Below are 12,133 nucleotides of genomic sequence, written 5' to 3' on the forward strand. Positions count from 1 at the left end.
ATACTGCAAAAACAAACACAACACCTACTAAATGATCATTATGTCGAATATAATAATTGATCGCTCATATCCAGTAGAAATTCACCTGTTAAATTTAGATAGAGGAGCCATACTAAAAGTATTGTATTTTCTTACATTTTAGCGCCACAGAAGCGAAATTTGTAGACGGTAATATGCAAAATTGCTGCTAAATGATACAAAATTTTCAAAAATATTCATCTATTACTTAACGAGTTATAGGTGGCTCCTCAATTTAAACGTTTAGATTGAGGAGCCACTTTTGCATTAATATATCTAGTTATATATCTTGCTGCTAAATCTAGAATTCGTGCTGCAAAATCAGCTTCCTTGCTGCTAAATAATGGTAAAATCAGATTTTAAAAATCTGATGTGGCTCCTCAATCCTTACGGACATACTTAAGGAGTACCTACATTCAATACATAAAGTCCTTAAAAAAGGGAGTTTTAAAAAATATTCATCGACTTATGCACACGGGGCACTTTGCAGGCACTATGTGCATCGCAAGTGCCACCTGCCGAAGGCTACTTATTCGAGAATTAGGTACTTACAAAGGATGACAGTTTGATTGTGTGTGTAACGGTAAAACGGGGTGATTAGAATTCAAAGGGTGAATAGACGCAAGAATGGGGTGAATAGATTTATTCACCCCTCGGATTATATTCGTCCCTTTTAGGTACTTTGGGACAAAAACGATTTAAATTGCAGGGCGTACCTAGAATGGATCAATTAAGTCAAGAGCTCGCTATCAAACACAGGTATTTCAAATCTATCATTTCACTGAAAATTATTATCAAATAGGCCTACAAAATGCCGTAATTTGGCAGTTAGGATAGTGGCAGATTGGTGAACACTTTATTCTTAAGACTAATACAAGGATGTAAAAATCTATACGATTTGAGCTCTAATAAACGTTGTGCCATATTACGATATAATAAAACCAAATGACCCTAGGAATGTTATATTCCATGTACCTACCTACCTAATTCCTAATTTCAGGCAGAGACCGCTGTCCAGCGTCGCCTGATGATTAGTTATTGCATTTCCAAAGGTTATTGACGCGATACTAAAAGTAGCGTGTCTAGCTGGCTTCTACTTAATTAGTGTTTGTTAATATCAACCAAAACTTAGGCCTTGGTTTATGCTATACGCATTTCTTCACGAATAACTTACTAGCTTCTCTTACATTAATATTATACCCCAGACATTTTTCTTAAACATTTAAATTGCGAAGAGAAATATTATAAAGAATAAATCGCATTAAATATCGAGGTAAAACGGTAAATACTTATTAAATGCGCATTACTAACTGGAAAGACTAGGCCCAGCGATAGCGCGGTATGATTTAAATTCTTTCAGCTAATTTATCAGTAATATTAGCAGAACGTAATCTTGCGTGTTGCATTATGTCAGCAGATAGATCATCTACGTTAGTGTAGCGACATTTCTGGAAGTTAAATAGGTCTGATATAAAACCTACAATTTCTGACTGAAAGGACTCGCATACGTCACGAAGGCGTTCGTTAGGGCCCAGGAATCCCCAGACGAGGACTGGCAGCAAATGCTCGGATATAGAATAAAAATGTGCCATGAAGCCGTCGGGGAACTGGAGGTAGCGCCGCTTCGCCTTAATAACTGACCACACCGCCGTTGTCAATGCCTGAAATATTAAGTTATATCATTAGTTTCACTTGGATTTTACTACCAACTTAGTAAAATAAGTAACAATACATACACTTTCTTTGAATCCGTCTGACAACCATCGATTGCGAACGACAGCAAGGACTGAGGAAGGTGGCGACGCGAGATCTTCAAAGGCATCTAATAGTATGTAGTCCAACACCACGTCGTAGAATGTTAGGGCCTGCAATAGAATACAGTAGGTACAGTAGGTATAAAAGTCCAAAAGACATAAATTAGTCCTTTGTCAAATTGAATGTTTATGTTTGGATGCAAGCTCATGAACAGGCGTAGTAGGTAATATGTCACTACCAATACCAACCTTAACACCTTTAGTCGTAAGTTCAGTTTCTATTGTTGTCCAATTTGCTGCATCTGTCGCCCAAGACACCATTTCTTCATAAGCCACCAGGAATTCCTTGGGTTCCTGGTGAAGTGTTAATGCATGGTATTAAAACAAACAAGTCCACATTTTTCACCTGGTTATACTTATCTACATAACTTATGCAGTAAACCTTACAAAACAATTCGTCATATTCAACACGAAAACATTAATGGTAACTATTGTCCAAATACTCAAACGCCACTCAATTTTAAGACGTTCTCAACTCTAGTTATGTCACTATCGATTCTTTATAAAATGACGGAGATAGCACGATATCTAAGTACAACTTAATTAAAATTGAGTAGCATTTCAGTATTCGGGCGTTAGTGTTTCAAACCTTGTCAGCGAAGAGAAGTAGATCAGTGAGCACTTGTCTGCCGGCGTCGACGAACCAGGCCCAGATGGCGGCGTCCTTGAACACTTGCGTAAAGGCCTGGCGCAGGCAGTGCAGCTTGCACAGGAACTCCGAGTCTGTACTGCACTGCACCACCTCGGTGCGCAGCGTCCTGCAATGTTTTGTATGAAATATTTAGGTCATAGGTAATACCTAGATAGATTTTTTAATAACAAGGCAAACTGAAATGAATGGAACATAGGGAGCGGAGTTTGTAGCCAGAAGATGGACTCGGATAGTATAGTCCATAGAGTAATTAAGAGTACTTAGTAAATTAGTGACTACTAACTTAAGTTGTTGTTAGTAGTAGTTAAGGCATTTGGCTTAAAATCTCATTAATAGCATTATCTGAAGTAGTCCTTGTGAATGGCAGTCATACTCATTCTTGTCTGATGGGAGGTAAACATAACGCCACCTACAGTCGCTATGATCCTAGTAGGTGTGGTTAAAAGTACATAATAATGAAATGTGTAGTACATACCTGTAAGGAATACCGACTTCTAACTGTTTTACAGCTGCCTGATATAATTCCAAGTTTTCTAATTCTGGTAATGCCTCTGTTAAATCATCAAAGTCTCGTAGGTCAGCAACCTGCAAATGAAAATTGTTTTTGTATTGCATACTACGTTGGGCCGTTGGTGTTGTGTGCCGCTGTGGCTGCATGAGTTCAATATGTGTGGGTAAGTTCAGAAGTATCTTAAAATAGGAACAGCATAAATATTCCTATAAGGATTTATTTCCAGCTGTTATATCTACTTACAGTTATAGTACCTACCTAACATTTTTTATATTTTTCATACTAGAGCTTAAATCTAAACTAAGTATAAGGGTTTACCTGGTCTTCTGCGGAGGCGAAGGATTCGGCGCTAGAGTGATGTTCTCTACGCGTGTGTGAGGAGGCTGTTTGTGTGGAGAGAAGTCGCGAGCGACGTGCCGGCGTCACTTCCTCGGCCGGGCCCGCGCCGCCGCCACTCTCCGACCTAAATAACACTGATCGCTGGTCTAGGAACAACAGCTCGCACCTCTCCTGTAACCGTACATATACGTATTGATTAGCGCCGCCTATACTTCGGACTTTATTTACTTGAAAATGGTAGTAAAACATCGATTTTATTGTGTAAACGATAAAGTAAACATATTCACCGTATTACGTCAGATATCGTCACTACAACTCTAGCAACTTCAAACACAAATAATCACAGTATTTTTCCACATAACAGTAATCTACATACTGGCATAGTAAAATATATTCATGTATTTTTGTAGAAGTTCATGGAAAATGACAATTTGTACCTGTAAAAGATAGGCGTCTTGAAGTAGGTCCTGTATTTCCCTGCAGAACTCTGCCTCTTCTGGCGACGTGAGAGCCAATGTGCCTGAAACTCCACCTCGCGCCCCCAACGAAAACGCGGCCAGCGCGTCCTCCCAGTAGTTTATACTTGTTTCTAACGCTTCCATACCTGAAATATATACAAATAATAAAATTTAACACATTTACTTTTTAGTCACATATACTACGTTTGGGAAGGAATAAAAGATATTTTCGAAGTAATAAATAATATATTCAATAATTATTACACAATTAATGTTTTATCACATACATAAAATAATTATTTACAAGCATCATTTCAATGGTGGGGCTGAGCAGTATAACTATAAAAATGTGTCAAAAAACTATGTGTACTTATACCTATTTAAAATAAAATAATAGAACTAGTTGCACTAATCAGAGGACAACCCCTGGATCACAATTCAGCCTACTATCAGTTCTTCATATCTTACAGAAACATGTCTACTACCTATCACGGCTATCACTAATAATATTATATTTATTGCAAGTATGTACTAAAAATAGTAACATAGTACTAAAATTGCCATAATTATCTAAAAATTATTCTTTAAATACTTTTAAAGTTGATTTGACCATGATATGGCACATGTCATGGGTTTTAATCCCACTAGTGTAATTTTTTACATTATTTAATGTCTATAGAAAACATTAGCTTGTACTGGATGTAATTGCTGCAGAGCATCTTGTATTCCACTGTTCAGATCCTGCACCGTCCCGGCTATGGCTGTGAGAGCATCAGCTATCCGTTCCTCCAACAAGCCCCGCCTTTCCTCCTGATTCTTCATGATATTAGCCATGGATTCTAGTGCATCTGCTATCCTCTCTTCTGCCGCTAATCTTCTTTCTTCAAAGTCTATGGCCCATTTTGGTGGTGGTGACACTCTACTGGGGATGTCATCTGAAATAATTAAATTATTTATATTATTAAAATATCCTGGTACGACAGAAGCATATGTGTTAAGCTTTAATTTATAAAGCAAACTGATATATTTTTATTATGAAAATATTACCTATTGGAGATTCAGGTCCAACTGATTGACCAAGCTTTGAAGTACTTGGTGTGCGTTTTAATTTAAGATTTTCTAAAGGTTCAGAATCAGAATCGCCTGTGAAGTTATCATTCTGGCTGGATGAAGACACGCCAGTGGAAACAGAGCCTTTGCCACTTAATTCTAAAACTCTGACTTCTAGGTCATTGAGTGGTATACATCTGTTTGAACCTCCTTCGGACCCAGATCGAAACCTCCTTGCATTCGCTGCTTTTTTTCTGCACTTGTGTCTCCATTCAAACCAGTACTGGAATAGTAAATAAAAATAAGTATGTAGTAGATCGCTTTGTAAATTAAATATGAGTTTCATTTACAGTTTTAATATGCTAATAGACAATCCTAATAGATGCTGTATATAGGTATACCTTCTTCCAACCATCAGGTGTCTTCAAAGCCCCTGATTGTACTGCGTTAAGTTGTTTAGCTAAAATTGCCCACTTCTGTCGGGTCTTCTGATGAGAAACCGGCGCACCCGGCATTAATCCTTTAGACATATATTTGTTTTCTTCTAAGAAATTCATTAAAATCTCTAACTGTTGCCTTAGAATTCGGCGAGGCGGAGCCATCTAAAAATAAAAGTAGGTAAGTAAATAAAGAAGAATATTTTTAAATAGATTCTTTTAATTATTTTGTAAATAATCATTTAATGTAGAGATAACAGAATACAAGGTCTTACTCACCTTTAATTACTTAGGATAAACTAGTCAATTAATTGAAGTTGTTTGTAATGTATGATTCAAGAAAATTATAATCGCGCGCTATATGTACATTTGACATAAGCAATCTCCTTCACAAACGCAATAATAACAAGAGCGATATGTAATGGCGACCCGTGATTGCAATGTTTATGTTAGTGTAGTGGCGCTACTCCGTGACTGATAATTTTATCGATTTAGTTAAAGTTTTTTTTGTTTTCATAAATTATAACATTATCTTAAAAAATACTAATACGTAATAAAATAGTCGGTTAAAAAACCTTTGTTGCGAATGTTTTTTTTCCATATTTAGTAAGTTCAAATCAACACGAAAGTCAGATCTATGCTACACGCATTGGTGTGATAGAAACTCAACAGATGGCGCTATTTTTTTGAAATTCTTTTTAGTTTACGATATGATTTTAAAAAAGGATTACATTGTAAAAATAATATAGATAAAAATATATTGTATATTTGGTATAAAAAAATTAAAGCTGTAAAGATTAAAAATATAATATAATATTGGATTACACGTTGCACGCCATCTTGTATCGAGTAGCGGAATCCGCGTCAACTATTAAAGCGATCGCTAGATGACGTGACGTGATGCTTATTTTGATTGTACATATAGTACGTCACGCAGCGGCAAAATAAGCAGTAGTTACGAAAGTCCATATAAGCACTACTAGATGACTTAACTGCACTGATAAATAAATAAGCAGTAAGGCACGTAGATATTTTTGGGTGTATTTTATATGCTTTTATTTAGATTTTTTAATCGATTGATTGATAGATAGACATTTAACATTTTGGAGGTGGCTAAAATTCTACATAATAGGTAAACTTGAAATTCATAGCAACAAGCGACTTATTACTTAAAATATTAAAACAATGCGCAAATTCTTTATTGGAAAGTTAAAGTGAAATTAACTTTAAAAGCTGATTCTAAAATAATTAAATAGCATTTAATTTTGGCAAGCTATACCATGGTTAATTGTGAGGCCGTGGTTTTGTCCTAAAGCAGTCAAGTGTCAGCTTACCGGCTTACGACCGGCACACTAATCAATTTACCTAAAATTCCACTTTTGCAAGTAAAGTTATTATTAATTTAGCTTCAATTGCGTAAGACGATTATATTAAACCGTGGTCTATCAAATATTTTATTATTTGATTTAATTTAAACGATTTTCATTACAATATCAGACTAAAAATCTTGGCCGACCTGGGTATCGTCCCTGAGACTCCGCGGTCGGTAGTCGCTTACGACTGTTCTACCAATGAGACAGTCAGAAATTTTATCACTACTACTAAATTTGAAAAAATACCTTCGTAGCTCAAACAAAACATTCCGTAGCGCTTCGTAGCAATCACAGACTAATTTGACAGCCATTTAAGTAGGCATGCCATTTATGGAAAAGTTGTTTTTTACAACAATGTTTTAAAGTATGTAATGGCAAGGCAACGAAACGAAACTACATTAACTTCAATTGGTTTTTTCTAAGATTACAAAAGTAAGTGCCCACGTAAGTAACTTGTTTTTTATCTTACGAGAAGATTTTCCATAGTCACATTAAGTCACATGGACTTGTGAATTCATAACCTCCAAACAGGTTCCGAGTGTGTAGAGGTACCTACAAGATGAGCAAACTAGGTATGTATTTATATAACTAGTACAACTAAACAAATATTATTACCAGTGGTGTGTACAGAATATATTTTCCCATATACGTTTAAATATTTACTTAAGGAGTCTTTTTCACTAGCTACTGGTCGTGATAGATTAGGTACTAATTTATAGCGACAAGGTTCCTAGGTAGCAAAGTAAAGGAAGGAAGCAAGCGAAGTTAGACGTACCTACGTGTGACTATGGGACTTGTGCAACTTTGTCTGTTTGAGTTGAGCGCGATAAGCTCTGAAACTTCCAGTTGTGCTTGAATAAGACTCGTTAAACATTTTACAGCAGATATTTTTGCTATAGAAATATTCTATGTGATGTATATCGTTGAAAAAATGTTCTACTTATAAAATTGGTTACTTTGAATAGATTTACCGATGTGAATTATTAGTAATGACGATTATCTAGGTATGTTAGCTAAAGTTAGCTACGTACGATAACGTGTATTAGGACTCGACTGACTGTTTATGAAAAGAATGTCGTAGGAATGTTTAACAATAGTCAGCAATCAGAATAGACTGAAAACTGATTCTATTGACTTAATAATGATATCATAACAGGTACAAAACTGTCAGACTGGCTGGCAGGTTTTACATAAAATATGTAAGCCGATTTTCTGCGAAACCTTAGCAGGTCAGGTAAAATTGTTCTGTATAATAATTTGATTGGTAGGTAAAGAATATAACTTTATATAAGTCAGTTATAACTTACAAGTAGGTCATCCATTTGAAGAAATTATTTGTAAACGCGTCGACCCAGGGTTAAACAGTTCATTGCTTTTTCTCCATTAGTTGGAGAGCATTTGGAACATATTTATCTATTAAAGGACAATTTTATGTCCATTCAAATAATTGTCCTATGTGGGAAAATAAAAAACAAACTATCATTTCAGAGGATTAATCATTTATCATCATTATCATATGGTATGGCATCCACTTAGCATAATTATATACCTCTGCAAAAGCGAAGTAAGTTTATTCTACTGTGAAGACAATTTGACATTTAGATTGGCACTAACTAAAAGCTCGTTTTAAGCAGTGCCAATCTGACAAACTTCTGCGTCATCAACAGGGCAAAGGGCATTCTTGATGGTCCACGTAACGCGGAAACTATTATACCACAGGAACAAAGATATTGGTATGTATGAGTAACATTGGACGAGGAGCAACCTTGAAAATAAAAACCATTTACGACACAAATATAAATAGATTTTCTTTCACGCATCACGCCTATAAATGTAAGAATCTTTTTTACGTTACGAAGGCTTTTTATCATACAGTTGTAGTAAAAAACCATTCAAATTAAAATGAAACGGAAACCACCGCCCACTTGTCAAACATTGTATTTACGAATTCAAATTCTTATGACTCCTCGAGAGTTGGCGCCAACAGGCCACCTACTTAGTTTTTTATAAGCTGACCAAAGTTCGTTAATATGGTCAATAAAAAGCCAAAATTAGGCGATCTGCGAACATGTAAACTGTCCCTTTATATTAAGATAATTTAATTCCAGTATTTCAAAGATTTGGCGTTTATATGCAAATACGTGTGTGGCCAAAATATTTACGCTAAACGCATTGTTGATAATGCATATAATCAAGTACCTTTTGTACAACCTTTTACTAATTAAAATAATATAGTTAGGTATCGTACCAATATTTATCCGAGATGCAGTAACCAGCAGATTTTAACAAATTTGAATTTGAACGTAATATTATAAAAAAAAAAAAATAGTTAATGAATATTATAATATGATTAGGGTTTCAAGTGCACCGGTGCGGTTGGTGCCGGTGCAGCCGGTGCAGCAGCCCCGCACGCTGGCGCGGCGGTCGCGGGGCGCGAGCGTCATTCGAGCATGGTCTCTGCGGCCGGCCTCCGCCCGCCAGTCCCGCCAGTCTACCCGTGACTCCGCACTGCGGCGGTGTGCTATTGCTAAGCTCCGTACGACCCCCGTGCTACATCTAACCAAACCGTTCTTTTTTTAATCGTCAACTGCAAAAAAACAACGGATTCATATCCAAGATTGACTGCAAAGTGATTGATACATTGTTACAGTGTTGTGTATAAAAAACCGCGAATTCTGTGAGTTTTCTTAAAGGCTTCGCCGCTCGTCCTGGCTATATTGACGCCGATTTTATCGTTCTGTCAGGTAAGACATGAGTTTAATTAGTTGGGATTTAAATAAAATTATTACATAAAATAACAGCGTTTTTCTAATACCTAGGTATATTTTTTTATCTGACTATTTCTTTTAATTATCTTACAGTTTTTAATTTTATATTTCTACATGCTAATACACTATTAGATTTGTTTGATTAGCGTTAAATTTTAGTTGATACCTCTACGCCTATCCTATTTTATTTTCTACCTGCTGTCAATGTTTTATTTTATCCAAACCAGTAAGGTTACTCATCTGATCGATTATAAAAATATTAAATTTCCCTGGAATTACGAAGCCTGTGATTCTCGATATTGTACACTGTGATATGAATCGAGGAACACTATAGGAGGTCTCAAGCGCTCTGAGCATTCTCTGGAACGTGAGCACTCAGAAGAGAATCTCCTGACACGTTTCTTATAAACCGGTTCACTCGGATACACGACTTATGCAATCGTTACTCTAATCGAATGAACAATGTCCAAAATATTTTTGTAACGTATCGTCGGGATTTTAGGGTTAGCTATGGCAAGCAAAGTAATGTCAAAATAGAAAATAATTGTCATACCGAGTAGGAATATTTATAAAGCTTCGAAGAGAATTTGCTTGAGCGTACAAAAATAACTCATTGAACTCATAGAAACGAAATTGCATTGTTATCTTACAAATGTCATCTAATTAAAACAGAGACGGTGCAAGTTGATGAATAAAAATAACAATATGAAATTATGCAGGAATGCTATTCAACTATAATGAGTGTGTTTAAAATCTGAATTAACATAAATCAATCTAGGTGCTTGTACATGAATGATGACAAATCATGCAGCATACCTGTGATGTTCATAATTCATTGAACGTTTGTTTAGATTAATTGCTACAATACGTTATTGTTAGAAAGATCGGAATAGATCTCTCCGGTCATCGCCACATTTGCACCTTTCGTTTTACCTTCAATGCGTTTACTGACGTTATCATACTGCAGAATCGCGCAAACATCTGCTAGGGGCAGAGGACACTGGAGGTGTATTGTACGTTTGTTATTCGACATCGTTAGTTGCAGCTGCGGTTCCACCGTTCCACGTGTAAACTGTCAATACATAAAGTGTCGACACAATCGCTGGCATCCGCATTGTGTCGAAATTGAACGGATTTGCAGAAAAACCTTTCGCAACCGTTTGAGATGATGCCGGTAAAGATATCGATCGAGCTTTTATGTTCACGATCATGTATGATGTTAACAATTGTAAACATAGCAACAGATTCTAATGTTTCGACTGTTGAACCCTCTGTTGTCGTGTGTCGCGACGCCGACCAATTGGCGTCGTCGTATCGATCTGCGAGACCTAACGACTACGTCATCGGAACACTGTCCACAAACTAAAATAAACATTTATTTTCATTTCAGCTATTTCGACATCCCCCGATTTAACTTTCCAAGGTTTAAACAATCTACCGTGAAATCGTTATCTATCAATTTACATATACATTATTCACAGTGTAGGAATTTCTCTAATACTTTGTAACTTTGTTAGTATTCACCGAGCTTTCTTTGTAACTAGCGATTATCATAAGGCAATTGTTAATACCACGATGCCCCGGGAGAAGTCTCTCGCTAAATTGCCTTCATCGAGTCGCCTCCGCTTCTAGTTGGCCATTTCCGTTCGTTCGATCAACTTGCTGCTGGCTAGCCATTGATACTGTTAACTTTATTCATTTAAGTACTGAAATTTTAATGCAATAGTTAAGCAGAATAAATTCTTACGGTTATTGTATCATATTTTTAACAAATATTAAAAGACTTGGTATAGTTAACAACATCGCCAAAAAGTGATTGTTTACAAAGAGGTACATATCTATAGCAATTTCATATTAAAGTTACCCAGAGCCTGCAGAACAATTTGCTTAAAATTGCGTTCACAGTATACACATTAATTCCAATTTAATATTCTGGATTCGAAACCCCAGTTATGAAATTTACACGCGTATAAATCCATGGGCCCCACAACTTGGCTGCCCTACTTAGCCGGGTGCAGGCGTCACGGAGACATTTTGCGACACAATAAGTAAGCGAGTTCTCGGTTGGAAAATTGCTTCAATCTTTAGGGTGGAAACCACCCCTGAAAAAATAATCAACTAAATAGCCCAGACAAGGAACTTTTTAAATTGCTGGGAATAATTATAGAAAACAAATGTTTTGACAAGTGTTGGCTATTTATTATTCGGCGTACACATCACGTATGCTAGTAAAGTAATGCATTATGTAAAACATTTATGAGATTTAGTAAGCACTAGACATTTTTTACACATAGTTCACTGACGTTACTGTCTACATTTTAGGCCGCGTTTCGATTGAAGCGGAGCGGGGCGGAGAAGAGCTTAGCGGTGCACGAATTGACCAATCACTATGCTCGAAATCTCCGCTCCGCTTCAATGGAATCAGCATGAGCGGGGCAGAGCAGAGCTGAGCGGATATTCATAAAAATATATAGCGAGACGATGCGGTGCGGAGGGCAGCGGGGCGGTGCTATGCGGAGGACAGCGGGGCGGTAAGCGCGGTGCGGTACTGTACTGTACTTAAGACAAGGATAGTGACACTAACACGACGCCAATGCTAACGTGTGACAGAGACATATAATCGAGTACCGAGTATTGTCGAATAAGCACGAAGATTTACGAAGTAACCAAAAAGGGATGTCCAAGTAGCGTGCGTGAGGGTGTTGTTTATCGA

General features: G+C 36.7%; 3 protein-coding genes and 1 long non-coding RNA gene across 4 annotated transcripts in view; 2 read left to right on the forward strand and 2 right to left on the reverse strand.

Annotated features, from left to right (window-relative positions):
* Positions 1–12,133, forward strand: part of LOC126910965 (uncharacterized) — a 104,388-nt gene that overhangs the window by 20,390 nt on the left and 71,865 nt on the right. The window lies entirely within an intron of this gene.
* LOC118273331 (mitoguardin) overlaps positions 830–12,133 on the reverse strand; it is a 57,103-nt gene continuing 45,799 nt past the window's right edge. Inside the window, exons 4-10 of the mRNA XM_050695273.1 lie at positions 3,772–3,938; positions 3,314–3,505; positions 2,960–3,069; positions 2,422–2,590; positions 2,022–2,126; positions 1,755–1,883; positions 830–1,679 (exon numbers count right to left, since the gene is read on the reverse strand). Coding sequence (XP_050551230.1) covers positions 1,365–1,679; positions 1,755–1,883; positions 2,022–2,126; positions 2,422–2,590; positions 2,960–3,069; positions 3,314–3,505; positions 3,772–3,938 — 1,187 coding nt within the window. The 3' untranslated portion in view covers positions 830–1,364. The remainder of the gene's footprint in view (positions 1,680–1,754; positions 1,884–2,021; positions 2,127–2,421; positions 2,591–2,959; positions 3,070–3,313; positions 3,506–3,771; positions 3,939–12,133) is intronic.
* Positions 4,067–5,769, reverse strand: LOC118273756 (uncharacterized). Its single transcript, XM_050695516.1, has 5 exons — positions 5,559–5,769; positions 5,244–5,444; positions 4,840–5,125; positions 4,385–4,727; positions 4,067–4,323 (listed from the first exon to the last, which is right to left on the reverse strand). The coding sequence occupies exons 2-4, from the start codon at positions 5,442–5,444 to the stop codon at positions 4,459–4,461; spliced, it is 756 nt and encodes a 251-aa protein (XP_050551473.1). The 5' UTR covers positions 5,559–5,769; the 3' UTR covers positions 4,067–4,323; positions 4,385–4,458.
* The window catches only part of LOC118273744 (protein unzipped), a 31,244-nt gene continuing 28,205 nt past the window's right edge, over positions 9,095–12,133 (forward strand). The window contains exon 1 of the mRNA XM_035590893.2: positions 9,095–9,396. The gene's annotated coding sequence lies outside the window, so the exon portion shown is untranslated. The remainder of the gene's footprint in view (positions 9,397–12,133) is intronic.

Source organism: Spodoptera frugiperda, chromosome 1 (assembly GCF_023101765.2).
Source record: "Spodoptera frugiperda isolate SF20-4 chromosome 1, AGI-APGP_CSIRO_Sfru_2.0, whole genome shotgun sequence".
Classification (NCBI taxonomy): domain Eukaryota; kingdom Metazoa; phylum Arthropoda; class Insecta; order Lepidoptera; family Noctuidae; genus Spodoptera; species Spodoptera frugiperda.

Excerpts from the sequence above, each read along its gene's own strand:
- LOC118273756 (XM_050695516.1), bottom strand. The coding sequence starts at position 5,444 with ATGGCTCCGCCTCGCCGAATTCTAAGGCAACAGTTAGAGATTTTAATG. Across the intron at positions 5,126-5,243 it reads CACCTGATGGTTGGAAGAAG|TACTGGTTTGAATGGAGACA; the intron begins GTATACCTATAT and ends TTACTATTCCAG. Across the intron at positions 4,728-4,839 it reads TGGACCTGAATCTCCAATAG|ATGACATCCCCAGTAGAGTG; the intron begins GTAATATTTTCA and ends TAATTATTTCAG.